Consider the following 27,588-nt stretch of genomic DNA (forward strand, 5'->3'; position numbering starts at 1 on the left):
GGTGATGGTTCGAAGCAAGCATAGTGCCAAGGCTAAGCCTCAAAGGTGGTGTTCTGAAAACAACGTTGGATAGATTGGATATGTAAATAAGTGCAGTGTATTCTGGTGAAAACCTGGTCTGTTGTGAAGAGATGGCATTCATCCCACTTTGGATGGAGCCGCTCTTCTTTTCATTAATTTGGCCAATTTTGTTAGTCATCCAAATTATTTACCACACAGAGTCGTAGTCTTACACACCTCTTCTGCTTACCCTCCCAAACCCCCAGAGAAAGTGTCAGCTCACCCACCCACCAAACCAAAAATAATTTAAAACAAAAATGATAAAAGTCTTATAAAAATAAGCCACTGCTTTACCAAACATATTTCAATAAATAAATAAAACCATTGAATAGATTATTGATTACAGAATCATTGAACATAAGATCGCTCTCCTCTAAGTCTCTGTTAGTTAATGATTTCATAACTAACCTGTCACAGCTCCATCTGTTCCTGCCACGCCTCTTGCCTCTAGTCATGCCACAGTCAATTAACTTTCCTCTCTCCCAGTCTCAAGCCACTCCCCGGTTTCCATGTCTACGCCATTATCATCATCTGCTTCACCTGTTCAGCCCTGCTTAAATACTCACAGTTCCCAGTCACTCACCGCCAGATTATTGAAAGCCTTACAGCCTGTAGATGTCCAGCATTCTTTCCACGTCCTTGCCGGATCTCGACCCTCGCCTGTCTCACGACCCACGTCTCTCGCCTGCCCCTCTTTTGATACTGCTTCGGACTCTGATCTCTGGTTGCCGACCTCGCTTCGCCTATCTGGACCTCGCCTTTTGGATTCTCCCCTTTTGGATTTGGCTTCTGATCTCTGACCCACCGGTAACGACTATCTGCCTGGACCTGGACTTTCCCTCTCGCCTCAGCCCCTTTCAGACAAGCCTGTCTGCACTTGGCCACCAAGCTAAGGAGGACTTACCAGTTCCGGTCCCGATCCAAAACGGTCATGTGAGTGCGCTGATCAAAGACTCTGATTCTGCTCCTAGTCCGTTCATAATAAAATCCTTAAAACTTTGTCTTTGTGTTGCGAGTCTGAATTCTGCCAAGCCCTGCCTTGTCATAATCATCATATTGATTGATGACAATACAACATATTATTATAAACTCAAGAATTTGTCTGAATTCTCAGACTTATTGTTGAAGCCTGATAGTCATAACAAGTGTCAGGAACGGTGGAGATGAACCCAGAGCGCAGACTCATTACAAAAATGAAAAATTTATTTAAAAAAATAAAAGAAATGAAAACAAAAAGCTGACGGGGCAGCAAAACTAAACGTAACAAAAACCCAAATCAGTACAAAAGGCAAGGTGAAACGAGGCGAGGCGAGGAACATGAACAATGCGAGACTAGAGACAATGAACCAGCGAGGAAGTGGAGAAAGTGACCAGGTTTTACAGCTGAGGGTAATTATGGGAAGTGGGCACAGGTGAGTGATAACAATTGCAGGCAGGTGGAGGTGGGCGTGGCAGGTAAACAAGTGGTGACTGAGGACAGGTAGATGATGACAAACGGGCAACAAACAGGAAAACAACAAAGACAATAAACCGAAACCAGAAACAAAACACTAAATACAAAAAGAAACACACCGTCAAAACAAAATCTGACAACAAGGGGGGATTTCAATATTTATGTAGATGTTGAAAGTGTCCACAAACCTACTCAGTCTATTCACCATACACTTGATCTGGTTCTGACATATGGCGTAAAGCATAAGCACTTAATAATATATGCTCACAGTCCTGTTCCAATTTTGAATAACCTTTGAGTTTATATTGACTGACTACACAGCCACTTGGAGTAAATTTCATTATTCAAGATGAATGATCAGAGAACACTGTTACCAAATTTAAAGAATCATTCCCTTTATTGTTTTTTTCTGTCTTGTAAAATAATGCAACACAGAGCAGCAACTTAGATGATCTTGTTGATAGTATTACAACTTCAGTGCAAACATCACTTGATAAAATTGCTCCTCTGAAAAAGAAAGTGATCAGTCAGAAGAAGCTGGTTCCTTGGTTTAATTCAGAATTATGTACTTTCAAACGGGCATCGAGAAAGTTGGAAAGAAAATGGTGCACCACTAACATGAAGGACTTTTATTTAACCTGGAGAGAAAACCTGCTAACATACAAGAAAGTCCTCTGTGAAGCCAGGACTGTATATTATTCATCTTTAATAGAGAACTAGAAAATAATAATACATCATAATATTTAATAGTGATATATATATATAAATTATTACATAGTTAAAAATATTAAATTAGAGAACATTCACAAATTCCTGACTTTGAAAGCGGTTTATCAAATGAAACCTCTTTCAAAGTATCACTAGAACCTGATTTGTGTTTAGACTGTTTTTGTCCTGTTGAGCTCTCTGACTTGTCAGAAATAACTGCTTCATCCAAACTAATAAAATGTCTGCTAGATCCCATCTAAACCAGACTGTTTGAAGAGGTGTTCATTTGTATCCCAATTTTGGAACTCCTTTATCTGTCTTTATTGAATGGTTATGCACCAAAGAGCTTTAAGGTGACTGTAATTAAACCTTTACTTAAGGCTAAAACTGGTGAATAGACCCATTTTTATTTTCACTACTGATCAAAGTCAACCAGCAACTTCACCCCTCACTGGTTCAGCTATTTTTGAGAGCTTTAACACCACTTTCACCTACTAAACTGTTTAGTCAGTCAACAATTATCAAATAACCATGAGGCCTGCAAGCTTACCAGACAATTAGGAATATAATGAAAAACCAGACTAAGAGAATCAGTGCATCAATAGTCAGGAGGACGGTCTAAGGCTCGAGCAAGCATGCAAGCTGCTTTTAAGACCCCAGTAATCTCTGAGTTCCCTTCATGTCTCCTCTTTGAGGCTTTAGGATGACTGAAGGCTGTTTATACTCATTTTACACTATTATACTGTTTATACTATGCAAGAAGTGAAGAAATCTACTTGCAATCACGCGGTTGTGAGACATCCTTTTTTGCGTGGGCATTTTATACTCAACAAGAACTGCAGCGCAGAGCTCCAAGGAACCTGAGGCAGAGTAGTGCTCCCTGACAGAGACGCCCTCCCTCACATGACCACGGAGAGCCACCTGTGTCTGCACGGCTTCCTCCGTCCACAGTAACTGTGCTATCTCCTTCCACAGGTTCTTTATAAGTGCTGGAACAGTTGTAGAGATGGCTGTTTTTTCTAACAGCATCGACCAGCTGCTCCTTAGCGTAGCAGCTTGAGCGAAATGACTCTCCTGGAGTTCACCTGCTGTTCGCAGAACATGCACACAACGAAGTTCTGACCAGTCACACAACAGCTGACGCATAAGCCTGCGAGACAAAATTCTGCCTGGACCGTGTGTCGAGAAGGGCCTGCGAGAACAAACTGACATGATTTTTGTAATGCAACCACATGGGTGGGAGCCAATTTCTTCATTTATCGCAGAGTATAAAACCTGCTTAACACCGGGAGGGAGGCTTACCTAAAACCCCCTCTGCTGAATTAGCATTCACACATTATAAGGTAAAATATGCTGATATAAACTACCGGCTCAGGTTGTCAGAGGCTCTTCTGTCTCACACTGGCAGGTGACCTGAATCCATGTGTCCTGGGCTCCTAACATATGAACCAAATGAAATATTTAGTGAGCTGAAGGCTGCTGACAGCGGATCCTGGTGGTAAGTGGAGAGGCTAAAGAGAGGACTGTTAGTCTGGCAGCTGTTCCAGGAAACACATGGATACACAATGAAAGCAAAGATCAGGTCTTTAGAAATTAAAATGTTGAGGGCAGAGTTGATTGTTGGTCCTGCCTGCTTTTAGTTTTTAGTACACTGCCCCCTGCTGTCAAAATGCCACATCACAGCTCTGTCTCTCTCCAGAACTGTTTGATCCGGGTGACGCCTCGTGGCCGGGAGGCCTTGGTGACAGATTTTGGCCTGGCGAGGGAGGTGGTGGAGCTGCCTGTGAAAGACCCTGGCAGGAAGCTCTCTCTGGTGGGTTCAGCCTATTGGATGGCCCCTGAGATGCTCCGAGGAGAGCTGTATGACCGCAAGGTGACACACAAAATATATATATATGTTTCTATTTTGTATGTAAAAATTTATTCACAATCAAACTTATCCCCAAATTATGTTTTTTACAAGATAAAACAGATGTTAAATATCACACACCACCTTTTACACATGAGTTTTAAACTTAGATCATCTTAGGTTGAAAAATGATAGAGTTGTAGCTGTTTAGGTCATCACTTGTAAATGGCATTATGTGCAGAGTCTGTTAGTGCTCAGAGTATATGGTGAGGAGAAATCTAAGCTACTACCACACCAAGTTTTAGCTCAGGATTTGTACCTTTGACTGAGTTATTGCCATTTTTGTTTTGGATAAGGTTGATTAGCTTTAACAACCATCTTATATTGGATTTATTCCAGGAGTTAATTATGTGTACAGTTACATCCAATGATTAAATTCTCAGAGTTTAATAAAAAATCCATTAAGTGGTTCATGAGATATTTTGCTAATGAACATGCCAAAACTTTGAGTAAATTTGTTGCATAATGTATAGTGCTTTGAGTTTTTGCTCTGAATGATTCTCAGCAACTACCTCAACAGATTTGAGCTCAGTATCTGTACAACTGACTGAGTTACAGATATATCTCTGCAGATTATTAATTAGCTGTGCTGGTCATCGTAAATTAGGGTGATTTCAGATTCTAATCAATTGTGGATGCATATCCAATGATTACTTTCTAAAAGTTTAATTAAAATCCATCCAGTGTTTCATGAGATATTTTGCTAATTGACAGAGTTGACTCCAATAATTATTGACTGTGTTTTGAACAAAGATTTTATACAATTAGTTAGCTCTCAGACTGTGTCCTGGGGATGGTTCTTGGCTACAACCAAACCAACTTTTTGTTCACGTAGCTCTGGCTGCCATCTTGAATGAGTTTGCCTCCAGAAGTTAATCAGCTATAGATGTGCATCCTGGGATTACTTTCTGGGAGTTTCATTAAGCGGTTCATGAGATATTTTGCTAACAGACAGACAAACCTTACTGCCCTCTCACCTTTGGCAGCAGGGGATAATAAAAATGAGATTTGCTGCTTTTTTCCTGTTGGAAGCCTTGTTGTCATGTCATGTTTTGTTCTCCAACTTCCGTGTTTCAGGTGGACGTTTTCTCTTTTGGTATTGTGCTCTGTGAAATCTTGGCCAGGATCCCAGCTGACCCAGAGATCCTCCCCAGAACCCAGGTAGAACTCGGAGAGAGCAGAATATTTCCCACAGAGACAATGAGTGTTTAACATATTTTTGACTTTGTTCTGTTATTACAGTTAACTGATGGGACCATGTTAATCTGAGAGTTGACTGTGGTGTATTTCAGGACTACGGGCTGGATGTGAAGTCCTTCAGCGAGCTGGTGACTGACTGCCCACAGCGCCTCCTGGAGTTGGCAGCCAGCTGCTGTATGGTATGTAGAAGTAAATGCAGTACTTCACTGAAAAGACTGAAGAAAAAACACTCAGATGTGCCGTGTTTTTTTCTGTATGAGTCATTCAGTGTTTGTAAAATGTTTGGTTTAGTCACCAAATGAAAAAGGGAAATTAAAAATCAAGGGCTGCTTAGTGTACTGTTTATGTTTTGATCAGGTTTCTAAACTCTGCAGATAATTATGTTTGAGAGGACAGAGCAGAATTAAAGATACAATTTGGCAATATCTCCTACAAGTGGTCTTCAATAAAAAGTCACTGAGATCCACCTGAGAAATGTTTCTTTATTAGGCGGTCACTAATTCTCATTTAGTGAAGTTTACATCAGTCTGAAACTGTCAATCAATAACGTTTAAGGGCTCCTAAAACACTGTTTCTGAAACAATAATAAACTTTTGTGTAGTCACAAAATGCTAGTCCTGTGTGAACAGAACCTGGTCTTTACAGTGTTACTGTTCCTCATGCCTAGGCTATGACTGTGATTGTGACAAGGTCATGGTGATACCTGCAGCTGTCTCCTGATGTGGTCCAACAGTCATGTCAGGATGGCCAATTAGAGCAAGGTGTGGGTGCAGGAGAGTGTTTCAGAAAGCAGGAAAATCCTAATCCATGAGTACTAACAGTGTAGCAGCACCATAATTGTCTTTTTTTAAATTTGCCTCAATCCAGGTATGTCCTAGCAGGTCGTGGAAAGACAGTAGTGTTGTTTAAAATTTTAGGTTGTAGACATATATGTTCCAGGTCTTACACAAGGATAACTGTTTAGATGTTCAACACATAAATACCAGGATTTGGTTCCCAAACCAGAAAAATGTGATGTAACTTTATGCCAGAGTTTGCAGTGTGTTTACCATTGTCTCTTCTCCCACGACCTAAGGTGGAGGCCTTCCGGCGGCCGGCGTTCACAGAATTACTGGATGAACTGTCAGAGATTGCTGAGAGCTTGGAGCCACAAACCTGACCTAAACACAAGCTGAGGGGTGCATCTGGAAATCCCAAATCAGAGCTTGTTGTTGGTCACTGTGGACAGGAAGCTGGAGTTTAAAGACCTGCCTAAATATTCACATGACATTCTTCCACTTCTAAACACAACTAAGGCAGGGCTTGTGTTCACTGATGTGCAGTAGATGTACAGTGTGTTCTCAGATGGAGGTACAGATTACTGTTAGTTCCTCTTAGGAATTGTTTACTTCTCGACTAAAGGGTCTCTTCTTCAAACTTGGCTCTTTCAGATCATTCCGGTTGTTTGTTTGGGACCAGTGATGCAGTTTCTCCAGCTGTCCCGTTTGATTCTGCTGAAATGGACTCTGGTTTAGCTCCAACAGCTGGCACCGTTTCACCCAATGTGAGGCTCAAAGTGCTTTGAGGAGCAGAGCAGCCTCAGTGAGATATTTGTTTGAATTCAAAGATTGGTTTTGATGATATGGATTCTATCTCACCAGTCTCTGTTGTGTTGGTTCATCCTTTCAGAAGGACTACTATTTTTGTTAAATTTGACAGTATTGAAAATCTCCACCATTTTCCACTATTTGTAAATAAAAAGAAACAGTTTCAGTCCTTTAGTTTTTCTTAATAAAATTACTATACTGTTTCAATTTACTGAGTGAAGATTGCTAGAAAAAAGTCCAACTATAAATGTTTTTAGCTCCCTATGCTGCACATGAAACTATTTCAGTGTTTTTTGTTTTTCAAAGATTTCTTTTGACTGAACATTTGAGAAATGTATTTTTTTTATGATGTTATCATGTTGTAGATTGAAAGGGTTCTAACTGTTTTTAATACTTTTTCCTTTTTTTGTGTTTTTGTTCAGTGTCAAACATTCCAGGCAGCTATAAAACCAGTTGTTGTTGTTTTTATAACATCAGTCTTTTGTGATTAATAAAAATATATAACTTGATTTCCTGTTTAGCAGACACTTGTCCCATTTAAGGACATGCATATTCATCACAGATTCCTGATTTAGTTTTTACATTCAAATACCTTGTATTACTGTGTCCACAGACCATTTCATGTAAAATGAGTAACATTAATTCTTCATAAACCTGTTAAAGTACTAGCAGTCACTTTTCTGTTGCTGTTCCTCATGAGTTTATTCAGTCACATGTGCCGCCACCTTCCATGCCAGAGTTTTAAACTCATCCTAAGTAAAGTGTAGTGACTCTGATGTGGAGTCTGCTCGGACATGTGTGGCCTGGTCTTTGAGAATCTGAAGCAGGACTGGCCTTTCTGGCCTCATGCCTACAACCATGGTCATGACAAGGTCATGGAAACCAGCTAGCACAGACATGACGCTCGTAGCTGCATCCCGACTCTGTCCAAGAAAGCAAGGACAGCTGTGTACCGACACAGGAGAGTGTCTGGGATGTGTAAAATAGGATGGAAAAAGTATTTGGTGAGCAGTATTATGATTGTCATTTACCTTGATGGAGGTTTTTCAAATATACTGCAATCCAGCCACAATCCAATAGGATGTGGAGAGCATAATGGCTGTTGTGTTTCTTATTGTGAATACAGCACTTTAGCCTTGTGTGGTATTGAGAGGAATACTTAAATACTGTCTGGTCTGGTTCAAAATAGTCAGACTATACTTCATTCAAAGGAATTTTCAGTTTGCTGCTAATAATTTAATCAAAAACAGTTCATGTTTGGATTTTTATGTTGGTCAAGATTATGAGGAATAATCTGTGATGGGAAGTGGGATACAACTTAGATATGTTACTGTTGAAGGGTGGCATACTGTATCTTTGCTCTCACATTTACAGTATTTAAAATCACAAATAAATACATTTGTGTGTGGACTTTCAGAAAACTTCAATCCACACATGAACCACTGAACTAATTTTATTAAAAATCAGAAAAAAAATCACTGGACGTGCATCTACAACTGAGTCAAACTGATTCAAGATGGACACCAAAGCTAACTGATCTGTAAAAAATACAAAAAGTGGCTATAATTCAGGCCAGTTTTAGAGATATCTATCGATCCATTTTCTTTTCCTTCTTTTTGGTGCAGGGTCAGGAGGGAGCTGGTCCTCCAGCAGTGTGTGAGAGGCAGGATACACCCTGAACATGTCAGCAGTCCATCACATGACCACATCCAGACTAAAAACCATTCATGCTCTCACCTACATCGAGTGACAATTTAGAGTTCTCAATCAACCTTACATGCACTGACAAAAAGTAACGTGCACGTTAACCTAAAGTTTGGTGTGCTTGTAGCTGAGACCAATTCGCAAAACATTCTGGGCTCCAACAAACTGCAGAGATCTTTGCTTAAAATTCTGTCATAAACTATTCTGTCTGTCTGATGGCAAAATGTCTCATGAATGCTGATAGATTTTAATAAAAGGAAATAATGATTGGATATACCTCTACAAGTGATTAACTTTTGGAGCCAATCCAATTCAAGAAGGCAGTTAATGCACAGAAATTCTCTTATTTAGTCAATTTTACAGATATCATGCTAAAATTGAGTGTGGTTGTAGCTGAGACTAGTTCACAACATACACTCCAAGCTACACATTGTGTGAGATTGTTGCATCAAGTGTTGGAGTCAACAGTCAAAATATCTCATGAGCCACTGGATGGTTTTATTGAAACTTTCAGAAAGTAATTAATGGATGACATCTACAGCTCATTAACTTTAGGAGTCGGTCCAACTGAAGATGATTGCCCCAGCTAATCAACATTATCCAACAAGAAATGGTTTTACCTCAGTCAATCTTACTTATATTAAGCTAAACTTTGATGTGATTGTAATTAATAGTCATTCCCAACATACTCTGAGTGTGATATCATATGAGCTGTTTGTTTGTTTGGTTGGTTTTGCAAGTTTTTGGTGCAAAGTATTTGATTCAGGTTGTCATCCAGGACTGGTGCTTGTGTTTGTTTGGAGCCAACCCACCAAGTTTTTGTGTTAGCTACCAATCTGCCTGAATCAACCTGTGACCCGGTTCTGTGTTTCAGTCGAGATGAAGCAGCAGCCTCCACCTGTTGCTGTGAAAGTGCAGCTAGTCTGTTGGTGTGAGTGGCTGGGATTAAAGTTCACAGTTTCACTTCACATACACAAACTTAAATGCATTATTTTTAAGTTTAAATCAAGCTATTGGTGGTCAAAGTCTCTTATGGTTTTATTCATTGTTTTGTTTTGAGTGGTACCAACTGGCTCTGAGTTGTGTGTCTTTGACATTAATGGAAACATTAATGCAACTTTCTTTGTTTTACATTCAGTAAAAATGACCATTTTGCCTTCAGACTGAACTGTTGACATTATCCTCTTTAATTATTGAGATGCAGTCGTAACAGAGAACATAAAAACACCACACGGATGGTTCAAAACAGAAACATTGTTGCTCTGAAATGACAGTCCTCATGGCTTTACTACCCTACTGCCCCAGAGAGAGTTCAATGACTTGTGGCAGGAAAGGTTTCCTGTACGGGTTGCTATGACAGTGAAGCTGTAGCAGTCGGTTCTCCCCTGTGTATAAAGTGTGTGGTGAAAAAATTTTTCTCAGTTGTATTTTATGGAAAACAGTTTGTTCAGCATTCTGTTTCCCACAACTACAATCCTATTTTCAAAAAAGTTAAGCAGTTGTGTAAATTTTAAATATAAACAAAATGCAGTGATTAGCAAATCTCATAAACTCATATTTTATACCCAGTGGAACACAGTAAACATATCAAATGTTGAAAATAAAAAAATGTACCAATAAAAAAAGAAAAACAAAAACAAAAACTTAAAAAATAATTTTAAATTCGATGGCAGTAACACATCTCAGAAAAGTTAGGACAGAGGCAACAAAAAGCTGTAAAAGCAAGTGGTATGGGATTTTATCCAAAAACAGCACTTTAAAAAGGCTGAATTAAGGATGTGCAGAGGTTCACCAATCTTCAAAAAATTGTGTGTAAAAATAGTTAATCAATTAAAAAAAATGTTCCTCAACTGAAAATCAGTAAGACCCTGAATATTTACAGTTCAGGAGAAATCTCTGCACAAAGAAAAAGGCTGAACGTCAATAATGGATGCCTCTGGGCCTCAGGTGGCACAGGTCTGATTCTGTTACGGACATAACTACATGGCCTCAACAACACTTTCAAAAAACATTGTCAGTAAACACAAGCCACAATTGCTGGTTAAAGCTCTATCACACAAAGAAGAAGTCATATGTGAACACCATCTAGAAGTCCCAGCATCTTCTCTCCAAAACTCATTTAAAATGAGTGGTCAGATGAAGCAGAATTTGAAATTATTTTTGGAAACAACAGATGTTACATCTTCTGTACTAAAGAGGAGAAGTTATCAGTGCACACTTCAAAAGCGTGCCTCTCAGATGTTATAGGGGTGCATTACAGCTCCTTGCATGGGCAGTTTACAGATCTGGAAAGACATCGATGCAGAACAGGATATACAGGTTTTAGAACAACATGTGCTCCCATTCAGGCGTCTTTTTCAGGGACGGCCCTGCATATTTCAGCGAGACGATGCTAAATCACATACTGCAGTCCAGGAGCTGAATGACCTGCCTGCAATCCAGACCTCTCACCAACTGAAAACATCTGGTGCATCATGAAATCATGACAAAGGACAAGGCAAAGAAGACACATGACTGTGGGAATGTTGTATTTAAAAACAATTTTATGTAGCTGTGCTTTATTTTGCTTTATGTTACAAGGGCTAGTTTACAGATGTAAACTTTGTGTTTAAGTTCATACATACAACTGAATTGAATTTATATGTAAGAACTACTGTTATACTTCAATTACATTGGAAAGTGAGTACTTTTGTACGTAAGTGGACATTGTGATGTTTTTCACTGAGATAAATGATTGTCAATCTGTTCTTAAACCCAAGTAAAGAAATTGTACTTCCTCCACGCTGCTACAAACAATGTGGTGTGAAACGTGTTTATTGTTTCTTGACGTTCTGCTGGTTGTGGTTCTGCTGAAGAGGAAGGAGAGCTGGGGGGCTCCATCCTGAGGGCGGTGGGCAAGTACGTCTCACGTGTGGAAAAGGATATTTGAACAAAAATTCACACACCTTCAGTACATGCAAAGGTGGGTAGGTAGGTACATTTTTTTATATAGCACTTTTCAGCATAAGGCGACTCAAAGTGCTTTACAACACAAGAACAAAATTACAGACAAAGTTACAGAAACAAAATAAACAATAATACAAAGTTACAGAACATGATAATGCAGGTACAAGATAACTAAGCTAAAACATGACAATGCTAACCAAGGTACAGGATAACTAAACTACTAAAACATGATATTACTAAACCAAGGCACGAAGAATCCAGCTAACAGTGCCAAGAATAATAATAAACTAAGAGGTACCAAAAGAAGGTCCACTAACAGCCAATTATATATAATATGATAACTAATTGTACAGTAACTAAGCTAAGTGTACAGGAAGGCTAAATAATCTAAAACATGACAATGCTAAAACTAACGGTACCGAACTATCTAAAAGTACCCCAGGCCCGCTATACAGCCGAAGTAAAACCAGACATATCTAAGCATGAGCTAAGACAGTCAAAAATAGTAGCTAAACTAAACTGATCTAAATATGACTAAATGTACAGAACTAAACTAAGTGTACAGGAAGAGAAAGCTAAACTAAACAGTACCGAATTTCTAAATGGTACCAGTGGTACCAAAAAAAAAAAAGCACAAAATTGCAACATGTAAAGAAATAATTATTAATAGCACTAGCTTAGTTAGTCAGATGTTAATATGCTGACATTATGATTTGCTCTCAGAAACAATTTTTTTGTTATAGCACGAAATTAGCCTGGATGGCTAACGAGGTAGCTTGTTGTCTGCGTGCAGGAGACAATGGTGTTACTTTCAAAATATTCATGTTCAAAGCAAGATTACTACCAATGGGTAAATAAGTGAAATTAAGTCACAAAACATTCACCATTTTCTGCCATGTTTTAAAGAAAATGCTGTGTCTGAGTTGAGCCTGTAAACCGAGACCATTTGGTCTAGTTTCCTCTGAATTCTGTCATCAGCCAACAAGCACAGAAACACACAAAAAAGTAAATAACCAAAATGAATTCTGTTGTTGTGAGGGTTTAAAAATGGTGGTTTCTTGTGAAGAAGGCACTTTCATGATTGATGTCGCTCTCTGGCCAATCAACGGCCTGCAGTCTGCTGACGTCCAACCTTCAGCTGGACTCGACTTGCTGGGTACATCAGCTGAGAAGGTCCTAAGAACCCAGCTGGAAGTAGGTGGGATTACACAGTGGAAAGAATCCATGCTGGGCTGACCGGAGTAGGGCTGAGTGGAGCCTGTGGGAAAAAGCCATAATAACAAGGTTTCTGGAAGTCTTGAGTCCCCTGCCACCAGGCCTCCCATCTAATGCCTTATCGGGGCCCCCTGTGATGTGATTCAGATCATCTTGCTGCCTGAATCAGATTCTAGTTTGGGCCTAGATACCCACTGAACATGCCTCTGTGTGTCCCTGACGACCTCCATCTTAGTGTGCAACATCCTGGTACTCGATGAGGCGTGAAGGTTTGGTGTGAGAGGCAGTGTACTGTTGACTCTCAGTCGAGGTTCAAACCCCAGAACTCATTCTGTAGTGTGATGAGATGGTCTCTCACTAGTCTTTATTTGAGAATAAAATAACACTAGGCTAAATGCCCGTAACTGTTTATGCAGTATATGGTAAATTATTCATCACAGCAGTATAAACGGTCTTGATGACATCATTGCATGGATTCTGTTCATTAATCTGGGCCTGTCTTGGTGTGCTTTATGTTTGTGTATTTACAAATGCACTACTATAGGAATCGTTAGAAAACTGAATGACCCGATGTCTTTATACATTTCAAAATTTTTTTTTCTAATATCTGGTTGCTTCTGGTTTTAGTTAGAATTTGAAAAACTCAAAACAAAAACAAAACAATTCACTGTTATATAAAAATGCATCTAAAATCTTTTGTTCATTGCACTGTAAAATTAAATAACAATAATAAACTATTGGTACTTATTGTTGTTTTAATGTTAGAACAAAGGAAAATATCAATCATATATATATAAATTGCCTTTAAGTCATTTCTATATTTGTAAAAAAAAAAAAAGATCCTACAAGTACCCCACTTTTAAGAAATAAAGCATATGCACTCCTAATAAAAGTGACTCAGCAACTTCTCTGAAATATGTTAAAATGTGTATCAGTTATCTCTGAGCAGAGCTCCTGTTTCCTGGCTCTTTAGGCTGTAAAATAAGTCAACTAGAATTGTTACTTTTCCTCTGAGAATGCCACATTTATTTAATTTTTTTATTTTTATTTCTGCAGTTTGGAACAGTGAAGTCTGCTCTGTTTCATAGTCAGGAAGTCAGACATGGAAACGGAGTCTTCTTGTCACATGCAGTCCAAGTGCTTTTCTTTTCTGAGCTGAAAATGTGTTGATTTTATTGACAGGTGGAGAATTTAAAGAGACACTGTCTGGCAACTGTTTCAGGAAACGCATGGATACACATAAAGGAAAACACAAGGGTTTATTTTTTATAGTATTTTTTTAGATGCCTGTTTTTTATTGGCCTCTGCTGATAAAACATCTCATTACAACAATTTTTATAAAGGCTGTGGTTTACATGGAACAGCTCAAGTGTAAAACACTAAAAAAGTGAACAAAATATAATGCTCAAATTAAACAAACATGGAGTAGAAAAAATAAGCTATGCTTCTGCAAGTTATTTTGTGAATGCTGATTCAGCATTTACATGTTTTCAAATTTACTTTCTTCCCTACTTTTTTCTTTTTTACAGTCCAACGGCTTCAGCACAATTGGTGCTATTTTAACCATATATATAGATCATAATAATCAGTTCAAAAAGTGCATTATAACATTACAATAATATGTTTTACTTTTTATTTAAAATTATTTACAAAACTTTCCCCAAAGAAACACATTGAGAACTTTTTAACTCCCTCAAAAACACCATTTTCTGTAATCTACTTCAGCACACTTGCTTTATTTTTGACTTGTAGCTTTTAGTAATTATTATCAGAAGTGGACTTTTTGTGTTTTGCTTTTGCTCTTTTTATTTATTATTGTATTTCCAGATTCTGTTTCGTCCTGAGTTGTGTTGCTGCACAGCAGGTGTTCCTTGTTTTGTAATTATTTCTTCTCCTATATTGTGCTCACTTCCCCTCCTGAGTGGCAGCAGCATTGTTGAGTTTTGGTGTCCTGATGTCTACCTTCCTCTGTGTCCCGTTTCTGGTCGTTTTCGAGTAAGTCTTTGAGGCCGGTGTCATTCCCCTGTAAGTCCTGTTTTTCAGTTTAATAAACAAACTTTGTACTCACTGTAGGGGTCTGCATCCTGGATTCTTGCTCATTTCCGGCAGTGAAACATGACAATTATAGCTTTTATGTTTAGTTTTGCAAATTTTAGCTTTTAGCTGTGGTTTTGCTTATTGAATGAATGAATGGTTTATTTGATAGGGACTCATACAAGTAACATAGATCAAGACAATCAGATGCCTGCATCACAAAGTTTACAGCCATGGCTAATCTACAACACCTGTGCCAGTCCCATTGTAGCATCTGTTCTGCTTGTTTTAATTTCAGCAAATCACTTAATAATTCATTCTACAGCAAATTCCACCCAAGTCATTTAGCACACAGTGCTCATCCTTCTCTCTAGTTTAAATTACTTTTACTTTTGGGATTTTCCTGGTCCCATTGTTGGTCAGTAGATCTTACCCATTAAGCATCCAGAATCAAACAGGATTTATTCAAACTTAAGTTGAGACAAACAAGGTGTTTTTATTTGACTGCTCCCTTCTGCAGGATTGCAGTGTCTTTACCAGACATGACTGCAGCTCTTCTTGTTCTGTTGGGTTTGGCCTCAGTTAGATGTAACAGGTACATGCTGAACCATTAGTCAGTGACTTACTACTGCAGGGCTTTTGTTTGTCTCGTTTTGAACAGCTGTTGTAACCCATGGGTAAAGGGATAGTCTGGTCATTTTTGAATTGATGTTTTGTCAAGTAGTAATTAAGACCTTATCAATCATAGAACACAGGGTATGAGAAAAGGGCAGAGGTTTTTTGACATTGTTTCTCTAATTTGTCCCTAGTTTATCAACTGAACATCTGTTTTACTATATTAATGTCTGTCTCCTGAGGCTGCCAAATGTATCAGCCTGTCTGATTAGCACCTCTACTCAGTCCAAAGGTTTAATCAACTCCCTGTGAACTGAGCAAATTGACAAATTTGCGGTGAGAATAAACTCAGTTTTTTTTTTCTTAAATCCAAAAAAAGGCAATCTTGGAAATTATTATGAACTAATAAATCAAAGTGTTAAACTACCTCATTTTGTACGCTTAGACACTGCATCATGCAGAAGGCTTAAAGGGAGAGTCTGGTCATTTTTGAAGTGATGTTCTGACAAATAGTTCTCAACCATTAGTACCTTATCAGTGTGAGAAAAAGGTAAAAGTCTTCTTTCAATGTAGGTTAGGGGCTACCATACAAGGTCCCATGTTATGTTGTTTTTCAAGCTTAAAAAACAGCTTTTTCTCAAAAATGACATACTAGTGTGAAGGAATGCTATGTTAGCTTACCTGAAATTCATATGCTTATAAATTGAACTATTTGTTTACTTTGCCACTGTTTTCACAACCGAACAACATTTTTGTTACTTTGCAAATGTCTGTGTGTTGAGCATAGATAGACTACGGTAAATGTATAACTTTGCCTGATTAGAGCTTCTAGTCAGTCCAACAGTTTACTGAACGTCTGGAGGACTGCTTCAATCAGCAGCCTCTGCATCATCTGCATAAAACAAATACAAATGGTGTCATGCAAAAGTCTAGAGGATTAACTTAGTCAATGTATCTTTTTTCACTCCAGTATGTTGTTTTGGAGAAATACTAATACATTTTACAGGCACTGTATTTAACAGAACATCTTTTTAAACTAGCCTACTTTCCTCTGACAATGATTCATGAAAAGAAACAAAATCCATTCATTTTTAGATACCTTCTCGTTGATGTTTGATCATGGAAAACAAGATTTTATAATAAAAGTCACAGTTTTTCATGACAGGAAAATCCCATTACAAGAACATGCACAGAGCCAACTTCCTGTGACTCCAAATACAGATCAAGCAGGTTCAGGAAACATCCATTCAGCAGTTTGATTTCTTTACTCGCTTCTCCGTGCAGTATCACAGGGGAGCTGGTGCCTTCAGCAGTCACTGTGGGAGAGGTTGGGTACACCCTGGATAGGTGCAAGTCCATCTCAAAGTATAGACAGGAAATCAATAAAAATAAGGCAACAAGAACAAAAAGTGACAACTTTTACTTCTGAATGGTTTACGACAGAAAAAGCCTTATTATGAGGACATCTTCTGGTTTGCTGTTATTTTAATTTGTACAGTTAATTACTCAGGAAATGTGATACATAGCTTGTGTCAAATTCATAGTGAGAATAAACTGAGACATTTTCTGAAATAAAACAAACAAGCAAATTATTACCAACTAATAAACTGAAGTGAGAGAAAACTAAGAATTTTGCACACTCAGACACAAATCTGAAGAACCTCCACTCTCACTTCTTCCCACACTTTTACTCTTTACACATTTCCATAACTTGACAGTATATCATTCAGTTTGTTTATTTTTTGTAGTTCATGTTTTTCTTTCTCTATCTTCAGGTATCTCTGGCTCCAGAACTGCATGTTTCTGATCTGCAATCACTGGCTGGGTCTAGTGTTTATTGTTTGTTGTTGTTGTCTTCATTTCCCACTTCCTGCCCTGTCCTGTTCTTGTTTTGTTTTTCTTCTCATGATGCTCTCACGGGGAGGTGCCTGCCCTTCATTAGTGAGGTTCCATATGTATTTTTTTCACTATCAGTGGCTTGTTTCAAGAAAAATGTTGGAATTCTTTCACTAAAATGAACAAAATTGCAATAAACTAAATTTTTTTATGCCAAAGTAATGACCTTTGTATACTCAGCTATTGCAGATTTATTTATATTACTAAATTATTATTATATATAGTATATATCTATATAAGATCCTTTTTATTATTAAAAGATTACAGTTTAAAATAGGAATGATTTGGTAAAAACAAACACAAAGAAATGGTGTGAACACAGAAGGAAACTAAAGAACATTAAGACTTGTAAAGTACTAATGAGGAGGGAAGTGAAATGGAACAGATGGAAGGAAGCCATTTCTTCCAGAGTTGAAAGCGGATGCATTCCATTCCAAATTATCAGCTTGACCATGAAGAGTGTGAGATCTGATAAGAATTCTTTTGACGTCATGTAAATCAACAGTTGATAGCCAGAAGGATAATGTTCGAATCAGCATCGGAACAGGGTGATGAGGAAATGGCCGCTCTCAGCTTTCTTTGTTGAAGCGAAGATTGTGATTTCCTTTGTGACGTTTACAACAGCAACACCAATCAAACATCTGATATTACTTACAACACCCCGCTTGTGTGCAACTCCCTACTTCACATGCAGCAGTTTAACCTGCATCACTTTAATCCAACACCTTTTGTTCCCATAATAGTGCTTACATGAATATGTATACTACATCACAAGAGGCCGTTTATTTGCATAGATTTAGCCTTGCCTTTTTTTTTTTAGCAATTAACAAATCAAAAAACAAAACTGCTCAGATTAACACTGTTATTACGTTAATTAAATGTGACACAAAATTTGGAAAAAACAAAGAAGAAATATGTTGTTTGAATATGCTGGTGTAGATTCTCAGTCATCCAGACCATGGTAAATTCAAAAAAAGTTAAAAAACAAAAACAACTGGACTTCTATTCTGTAGCTGAAGACGTTTCTCTTCTCATCCGAGGAGCTTTCTCAATTCAGAAATAGAGAGTGTGGAGTTGAGCTTTTAAAGCTGAGATGTGATGTAAGCTGGATTGCTTGCAAATTGTTCTCACTCTCCTAACAATGGAGGCTCGTTAGAATCCTTGTTTGTCTGACTCACTGAGGGGCCACTCTTGTCACATGAGTGCAGAGTGGCCCCTCAGTGAGTCAGACAAACAAGGATTCTAACGAGCCTCCATTGTTAGGAGATATTGCTGGCCAGTATTTAATTACTTTATTATCTTATGTTATTGCTCTAACTTAACAAACCTGCTTATTTGACTGTTAAAACTAAAGACATTCAGTTCAACATAAAACAGTTTGTAATTCACACGACACCCAAATGTCATTTCTTTGTGTGTAGTTAAGATTAATATTAAAGCTCTGTAATACTGTTACAATCTATGTTCATTTAGCTATTTATGAAACATCTCAATGAAGGATGTGAACCTTATCAGAAAAAAACATATATAAGATTTAATAAAAAGAGTAATGTAAAAATAGTATGTCCAAATCTTTGACTGTAGAAATTTATTTATGCATCTTTGAGTGAAGAAAATACATGTTTGTGGCGGTGTGTGCTGATTAAAAGGAGAATACACTCAAACACTTTGGAATAGAAACACAATTTTCAAATTTTATATGACAGATTCATTGAAAACACAGCAGTCTTTAATAACAGTCACATGTAAAAGATTATTTGGGAAGAAATCCTGTTAGTGCGGTCCGTCAGGCTGCTGACGAGTTTGATTTAATGGAGTCTTCCTGTAACTGATGGTGCTTTCCACAGTAAGGCTCTTCACCGTGTGTGCGACGCTGAATGATAATCCTGTAGTTTTTTCTGCAAAACAGTTTGAACATGTCAATTTACTGAATCCTTTTTGAACCTGCTGTTTTCACCAACTTTCCTGTAGGTTGCAAAGTTATTCACTCTAATTCACAGTTTCAGTTTGGTTTTCTATGTAGGAAAAATCTAAAACTAAAACAATTTGTAACAGTTCATTCTATTTTGCAATTAGTTAGATTTCAGCTTAAACCTTTACAAGTTTTCTTACTATGCAATCAACAATATACTAGACAAGTGGGATGCTGAGTTACTTTTCTACTAGATTCACACAAAAAGTTAGCTTGGCTCATCTGACAGTTTTAAAGGCTAAATAACTAGAATGTATTTCTTTTAAAGCAAGAATCCTCAGTTGTCTGCTGTAGATTATGAACTAAAATGCAGTTTGAAAATATATCACTTTTTAAAGTGCTTTGGGTTTTAAATGTCACACGTGCAGCCTTGAAAAAGTATTTATATCACTTGAACTTTTCCACATTTTGTCACATTACAACCAAGTAGAAGGAAAATAATCCATGTTTTTTTCTTAGTTTTATAAGTAAGAATCTGAAAAAAGTCTGGTGTGTATTTTATTTAGCCTCTTTGTGTCAAACCACCTTTCTCTGAAATTCCAGGTGCAATTGTTTTGGAGTTTCTCTCTACCAGTTTTGTATGTTTACAGACTCAAGTCTTCTGAGGCCTCAGGTTCCACCCATTTTCCCATCAGTTCTGACCACCATCCCCACAACATGGTACTGCCACCACCATGTTTCACAGTGGAGATGGTGTGTTCAGGGTGATGTACAGTGTTAGTTTTCTGATACACAGCATTTTGCATGTACATAAAAAAATCATTTTGGTCTGATCTGAGCAGAGCAGCTTCTTCCACGTGTTTGCAGTGTTCCTTCATGGCTTGTGGCAAACTGCAAACAGGACTTCTTATCGGAGTTATAGCTTTCTGCCAGATTTAAGGAATGCCCAATTAGTAGTTGTCCTGTAGACAGACTCTCCCACCTGAGCTGTAGATTTCTGCAGCTCCTCTAGAGTTACTATGGACTTCTTGTCTGTTTCTTGGATTATTGCTCTCCTCATGCAGCCTGTCAGTTTAGGTGGATGACTGTATCTTGTAGGGTTTGCAGTTGTGCCAGTCTCTTTCTGTTTTTGGTCTGAACAATGCTCCAGGAGATGTTTAAAGCTTGATATATTGTTTTATAAGCTAAACTAACTTTTCCCTGACCTGTCTGGTGTGTTCTTTGGTCTTCATGATGCTGTTTGATCTCTAATGTTCTGCAGCAAACCTCAGAGGTTCACAGAACAGCTGGATATATGCTGAGACTGAATTACACACAGATGGACTCTACCAATTAAGGGGCTTCTGAAGGTGATTGGTTGCTCTGGATTTTAGTCTGGAGTATCAGAATAAAAGGGGCTGAAAAAAATGCATGTCACACTTTTCAAAATTTTATTGGTAAAACATTTGAAAACCATGTATCATTTTTCTCTCACTTCACAATTTTGAACTTTTTTGTGTAGGTCTATCACAGGCCTATTCAACAGCAGCCTGTAGGCTGGATGTGGCCCTTTTAAAAATGTATTTGGTTCCCACAAAGCTGCCAAAATCCCAAACGAATTAGATTAGATATAATGTTCAAAATATATATTTCAGAGCTATTTCTACACCTGTAACCAGTTTTGTTTTGGCAGCCAGCTAGAATTAGATTGACTAAATGTTAAACAATTGTAGAAGTATGTCCAATAAATACTTTTTGTTCAGTCCATCTAGTGGTTCAAAAGATGTTTTGATAACAGACAAACAGGGTTGACTCTAACAGTTAATACTAAAGTTTTAAGCAAAGATCTTGCACAATGTGCAGGGCTCAGAGTAAATATTGGGAATGTCTTTGAGCTACAATCACACTAAATTTCAGCACAATGTATGTATAACTGACTTAAATTTAGTAATTTTTTTGTTTTCTAACAGCTGACTGTGGTGGCCATCTTGAACTGGGTTGGCTCCAAATAGTTGATGCCAAAAGGTTAAACAAAGCTCTTATACAATCAGTTTGCACTAAATTTTAGGTGGATATGTGTAAAACTGACTGAGTTATAGCCATTTTTGTGAGATGCACACAAACAGACAAACACACACACACACACACAGGGAAACAAATAATCATTCGTCTCTGCCTTTTGGCAATACACAATAATTATTGCCCTCAAACCCAAGTAATGGTAATACATGGCTGATTTGCAACTGCAGTTCAATAGCTCTGATTTATCACATACAATTCCAGTAAAATACTTTGAAGTTCCTGGTTGTAACATGACAAAATATGTATATATCTGAATATTTTTTTTAAGACTAAGTTTTCTGGATTTAAAGAAATACATTTTTATCTGCAAGCCAAGTTTTCATAAGTGGCTTTGGAATATCATATTTATTGTCAATGTAAGTCTGACATCAGTTTAGTTAAATAAATCAAATTGAAGCCATCAAATGAATCAATACATTGATGGGTCAAATCATACTTTAATGAAAAAAAGTGATGTTACCTGAAAAAGTAGAATGCTATGAGCATTACAGCTCCAAGAAGAGCTCCAACTGTAACTCCAGTCAATGCTGATACTCCTAGTTCACCTATTCAGGAAAGGAGTTATTGGTAAAAACATACTAAAATTAAATGTATTCACATTAAAACCTTTCTCTTTTTATCTTTAGATCATATTTACATGATTTTTGAGGCAGTTCAGGGTTTGCTTCATGTCTTCCTTTTATCATAAAACGTTTACTATCGAAAGCAGACATCAGCTGAAAAGTTTTATTTACACCAAAGTAGTTGGCTACCACCTGCAAGTCAGAAATACAGATTACCATTTTATACATTTTCCATCTTCTGCCTGTTTGGGAAAATGCAACAACTGTTGGGAATATTTTTGTCACGTTCTCATGACAAGATTGAAATTTAGCTTACCTCGTAGCTACCTGCTTCAACATTGGTCATGGCCATCAAAGAGAAATCTCCATTTCTGTCACCGTTGATATCCATGGATACCTGGCCAGCAATCCCTGTTTGTTCATCACCGTAAGACATGACAGCATCATTTACAGGAATGACAGTGTAAAAAATAATGTTTCGATATTGTTATGATTTTTTTTTTTTACAAATACAAAGAAGCTTCTGTTGACTACATTATTATTGCGTGCCACCAAAAGGTCAGAGGTCAACAGTATTGTTTTTGCAAGTGTCTATGTGTGTTCAGGTGTCTTACCAAAATATCTCATAAACCACAGGATGGATATTAATCAAACTTGCAAAAATTAATTATTACATATACATCAACAACTGATTAACTTTTGGAGTCAATACATTTTAGGATGGCTACCAGAGTGAAATGATTTACAAAAGCAGAAAAAAAGTCAATGTGACACATACTGATCTAAAATGTGGTGGGGTAGTAGTTGAGACTGATTCCCAATACATATTTTGAGTTCTAACAGATTACATTTGTTTTAAATTTTGCCACTGACTTTTCAGTTTTGTTTGTTAGGAAATATCCCATGAATGACTGGATGGATTTAATGAATTTTCCAGGAAAAAAATCCCTGGGCATCCATCTACAACTGGTTAACATTTGAAGACAAAAGCAATTCAAGATGGCCGACACAGCCAACTGACTTTAGAAAACAGAAAAATATGTCAGAATGTTACAAAATGGCCATAATTTAATCAAATTTGCAGATTTAGCGCTAAAATTTAGTGTGGTTGTTGCTGAGAGTCAGTAACAACAAATATTCAATGTGCCAATCATTACGCAAGATCTTTATATTTAAAAAGTATAAAATGATGGGATGTTCTACCTCTATGTATTTAAATACATACATTGCTTTTAGCTGTTCATACTTTGAGTGTTTTATACTCATAATTGTGTGATGCTTTTATCTTCATTTTATTTGTAGTGCATTGTGTGTACAGCACTTTGAGATAGCAAGGAGCTGTTTGCAAATGTGCTGTATAAATAAATTTGACCTTTTATTTATAAATGTAATGTGATCATTTTGAGCCAATTACCTGCTAGCTTTTTAGGTCAAATTAAACAATTTTTGTTCATGCTCTGATAAAGGCCATTGGGCTGGCATGATTTTTTTTTTTAATACACCCCCAAATAAAATAGTGTTAAGTGTAAATTGACCTTGTGTACTTTTTATATGCTTTTGGATTTTACTTTGGGGATTATTGCAGTATCACAAACAAAATTTACAAGAAAAGCACATTATTTTATAGATTTAAATATCGAAAACTTTTTTTTTTTTTTAGTAAATGTGTTTGAACGTTTTCAATAATGTTAATTTTCAATTAATATGATTTATCATTATTTTCACTACTACTATTAGATTAATAGTAATGGTGTCATGTACCTTCAAATGTTATGTTCCACATGTGTGAGGTGATCTCGGTTCCATTCTTCTTGCTGTATCCATTCTTCATGGCCTCATGTAACGCAACAGCATACAACAACATGGCATCATGGAATCCCTCAACAAACATGTTGACCTAACATTAAACAGAATTATAGTAATAATAAAATAAATTTATATTACAATGTCCACTGAAGACATGACTTACAATGTTTTGTATTATGAAGATTGAATTAGAAGAAGTATTTAGAAACAGTACAGCTGCAGTTTCTCTAATCTACACAGAGTCAGAAATATATATACATGCTCAATTATACAGTATACATACAGTAGCTATAAAAGGTTTTCTGCTTTTATTGCTGTCACAGATCAATCATGGCCAATATAAATTGGTCTTATTAGCAAAAACAGAAAAAAGAAAGAAAAAAAGACTTCTTTAATGTCAAAGTAATATACAATTTCTACAAAGTTATACCAGTTAAATGAAAATAGAAGTAAAATAAGGGACAGCATAAATATTCATCACCTTTATAATGACTGCCCTAAATAAACTCAGAGATAAGGTTATAAAAGTCAGATGATGGATACAAAAGGACTTTAAAAGCCCTAAACTTATCCAGGAGATCTGGTAAATTCATCATCAAGAAATGAAAGGAATATGGAACATGTAGTAGAAATCTACTGTGTGACGTGAAGAAGGAGACCACCAAGACACCTAAGATCACTCTGAAGGAGTTCCAAGCTTCAGAGGTGCTTTACATCTGCTGTTGTAAAAATAAAAAGCAGGGAGAGACTGTTTTACAACAGCTGCTGCCCAGGTTCTTCACCAATCTGAGCTTTATAGGAGAGGAGCAAAGAGAAAACCACTGTTGAAGAGAACTCAGAAACAGTAAACTCAGAGTTTGTCAAACGGCCTGTGGAAGATTCCATGGTCAAGTGCTTCTTGGCAGCCAGCCATGGAAGGCTTATAAAGATGAAAGTTACAAAGAGTGCTGTAAAAAAAAAGGGGAAATCTTGGAGGACAGTCTCTTCATCTCACCTGCTGAAGCTTGGAACTCCCTCAGAGCGTCACATGTGTCTTGGTAATCTCTCTCACTGTTCTCCTTCTTCACAGTCACTCAGTTTGTGAGAACAGCGTGCTTTTGGTAGATTTACAAATGTCCCATATTCCTTCCATTTCTTGATAATGGATTAAACAGAACACCTGGGATTTTCTTGCTATTTTATTTATTTAAATTTAGAAAGCTCCTCGGATAAGAAGCAAAATGTCTTCATCTAAAGAATAGAAGTCCAGTTGTCTTTGTTTTTAACCTTTTTTGGAAACTCATGGCGTGTTTAGGGCCTATCCATCCCCTGACTTGTACTTTTCAAGAATCTTTCTGAGTTGAATTAGGACAGTCATTTTAAGGGGGTAGATATTTATGCAGTCACTTCATTTACATTACATATTTTTTTGTTTAATTGACATTGCTATGTAGAAATTTGATTTCAGTTTCTCACTGAAGAAGGTTTTTTAATTAATTAATTTATTTGTTAAAAGGTTGATTTATATTGACCATGACTGATTTATAATAGCAACAAAAAGGTAAAACATGGGGATCAATACTTTTTATAGGCACTGTACATTCAGTATCCAACCATCCATCCATTTTCTTCACTGCTTTTCAATGCAGGGTCGCAGTGACCTGCTGCCTATCTGTAGTGGTTATTGTGCGAGAGCCGTAGTACACTCTGTACAAATTGCAAGTTCATCACAGGTACATGCAGTACTAATACTTGGTTAAATCTTCCTTAACAAGTTATTCTTCAACCACACATCACCTGCAGGGGGCAGGGAAAGTGGTTCAGGAGAGGCGCCATGCCAGTCCTTGTGCCTGACATTTCTGTCTGAACTGCTGTCACAAAAACAATATAAAGTGCTGGGGACATTTTCAGTGTGAATTTCACCAGAGGAAGTCATAATGACTGCAGCTTCATAGTGGTTCGTGAAACAGTTTTTTTTCCTTTCATGAGAAATTTCTCCCTTGACAAGAAATCTTGTGAAATTGCCAAAGATCTTGTTACACCCCTATATGAGGCTGTAAAATTGGTTTGTTTTATTGTGCATACACACATGCATGCATACATACATACATTTCCGCAGTCACTGCAATCACGAAGTCCAAGTCTGTCAGTGGACTTTTTTATTTCGATGGAGAAGTTCCTATACTCAGGCTTGACTGTCCTGAGTAGTGTCACAGTGTTCAGGGAAGCATAGGCTTGCCTTGCATCATCATCATGCTCATCTCCTCTCTTCCATGAGCCATTACCTGTAATATAAAAAAAATCATTTTCAAATTTTTGTTCCATCATTTACATTATGGTACAGCTCTGTCAAAGCAAATTACTCTGTAAGTGATAAATTTACAACCTTGGCGACAAATAAAAAGGAGTAACAAGTAAACTCTTTACTCTTACCCAGTTTATGTCAGAGTCTCACACATTTTGATTCTGTTGTGCTAAATTTATATTGAATGATATGTTAACTGTTATTACATAAAATACTAATTAAAAGACCAATAGTAAATGTTCTTGGGCTAGGGAGGTCAATTGGCATACTATATATGTGGTCCTGGTCAAACTAGGCACTAGGGAGTAAAAGCCAGTGTATCTCTTGTGCCAGTCCCAAACCCGGGTAAATGGTGAGGGTTGTGTCAGGAAGGGAACCCGGTGTAAAAGACTTTTGCCAAAACCAACATGTGAGTTCATTAAAGTAACACCATACAGGATCAGTCGAGGCCCGGTTTAACAACGACCGCCACCGTTTCTGTTGACAAACGGGGCCAACAGAACTCTTGGTACTGTTAGTCGAAGACCACAAGGAGGGAAATGTGCCAGGAGACAGAGGGAGAAGAGGAAAGTCAGGAGTGTAGGACTGAGGGTACCAACTCTAAACATAGATACAATGACAGGCAAAGGTAGAGAGCTGGTTGACATGAAGCAGAGAAGGAAGGTAGATGTATTATGTGTACAAGAAACCAAGTGGAAGGGCAGCAAGGCAGGGTTTAAGCTGTTTTACTGTGGTCTGGATAGGAAGAGAAATGGAATAGGGTTCTGAAGGAGGAGTTAGCAAGGAATGTAGTTGAGGTGAAAAGAGTGTCAGATAGGTTGATGTGTTTCAAGGTAGGTCTGATGTTCAATGTTGTCAGTAGTTATGCTTCATAGGTTGGATGTGATGCAGAAGAAAAAGAGAAATTCTGGAAGGATCTTAAAGAATCACTCCTCTCTCCTCCTTGGGGAGGGGAGAGGAGTGATTGTAGCAGATCTGAGTAGATATGCTGGTGAAGGAAACAGGAGATGAGGAAGTGATGGGCAGGTTTGGGCCCGGTCCCAATACTCGCACTACACCCTACGCCCCTCTATGAAGTGTGTACTCAGTCAAAGTGCACAGAAGGGTTCATGTGTGCGCAGGTTACAAGCATGCAGACATTGGAGAATTGGGACAGTACAGGTTATGTCATTGACTTGCGCCTCTGGGACAGGGCTGGGCGGTCGCTGTTTGGGTATTTTAAGAATTTTAAAATTCTTAATTTTAAAAGTACAGTTTAGGTATTTTTGCTTTTCAAAGTCATTGCAGGAGATATTTGGCTGTTCAGATGTGTTCTGTTCTGACTTGTTGAATACGGAGCAAAGTTTGATCGTATTCACACCTGTGGCGGCTCCAGATATTTTTTTCTGCAGGTGCTAAGGGGGTGCTAAGCATTTTATTGAGGATGCTAATGAAGGATTATTTGTTCTTACAGTTCTCAACACACACAGACGCAAGCACAAACATATATAATAATATATATATGGTATATAAATGAAGAACAGAATGAAATATACATATGTATCTGTGATAGGCCGATATCTCTACCTAAACCTCTATCACAGAAATAAAGAAGCTTCCCACAACATGAACATGTAGCAGTGCACTGATCTCACCT

General features: G+C 37.6%; 2 protein-coding genes across 3 annotated transcripts in view; one reads left to right on the top strand and one right to left on the bottom strand.

Annotated features, from left to right (window-relative positions):
- The window catches only part of zgc:162952 (PKc_LIMK_like_unk domain-containing protein), a 30,583-nt gene extending 23,002 nt beyond the window's left edge, over nucleotides 1-7,581 (top strand). For both annotated transcript variants that reach the window (XM_017435252.2, XM_017435251.2), the window contains exons 7-10: nucleotides 3,921-4,094; nucleotides 5,208-5,291; nucleotides 5,423-5,509; nucleotides 6,406-7,581. In XM_017435252.2, coding sequence (XP_017290741.1) covers nucleotides 3,921-4,094; nucleotides 5,208-5,291; nucleotides 5,423-5,509; nucleotides 6,406-6,489 — 429 coding nt within the window. In that variant the 3' untranslated portion in view covers nucleotides 6,490-7,581. The remainder of the gene's footprint in view (nucleotides 1-3,920; nucleotides 4,095-5,207; nucleotides 5,292-5,422; nucleotides 5,510-6,405) is intronic.
- An 11,322-nt stretch (nucleotides 7,582-18,903) lies between these two features.
- The window catches only part of npr3 (natriuretic peptide receptor 3), a 42,240-nt gene continuing 33,555 nt past the window's right edge, over nucleotides 18,904-27,588 (bottom strand). Inside the window, exons 3-8 of the mRNA XM_017435226.3 lie at nucleotides 25,757-25,932; nucleotides 23,624-23,759; nucleotides 22,179-22,273; nucleotides 21,937-22,054; nucleotides 21,760-21,844; nucleotides 18,904-19,224 (exon numbers count right to left, since the gene is read on the bottom strand). Coding sequence (XP_017290715.1) covers nucleotides 19,113-19,224; nucleotides 21,760-21,844; nucleotides 21,937-22,054; nucleotides 22,179-22,273; nucleotides 23,624-23,759; nucleotides 25,757-25,932 — 722 coding nt within the window. The 3' untranslated portion in view covers nucleotides 18,904-19,112. The remainder of the gene's footprint in view (nucleotides 19,225-21,759; nucleotides 21,845-21,936; nucleotides 22,055-22,178; nucleotides 22,274-23,623; nucleotides 23,760-25,756; nucleotides 25,933-27,588) is intronic.

This window comes from Kryptolebias marmoratus, linkage group LG1, assembly GCF_001649575.2.
Source record: "Kryptolebias marmoratus isolate JLee-2015 linkage group LG1, ASM164957v2, whole genome shotgun sequence".
In the NCBI taxonomy this organism is placed as follows: domain Eukaryota; kingdom Metazoa; phylum Chordata; class Actinopteri; order Cyprinodontiformes; family Rivulidae; genus Kryptolebias; species Kryptolebias marmoratus.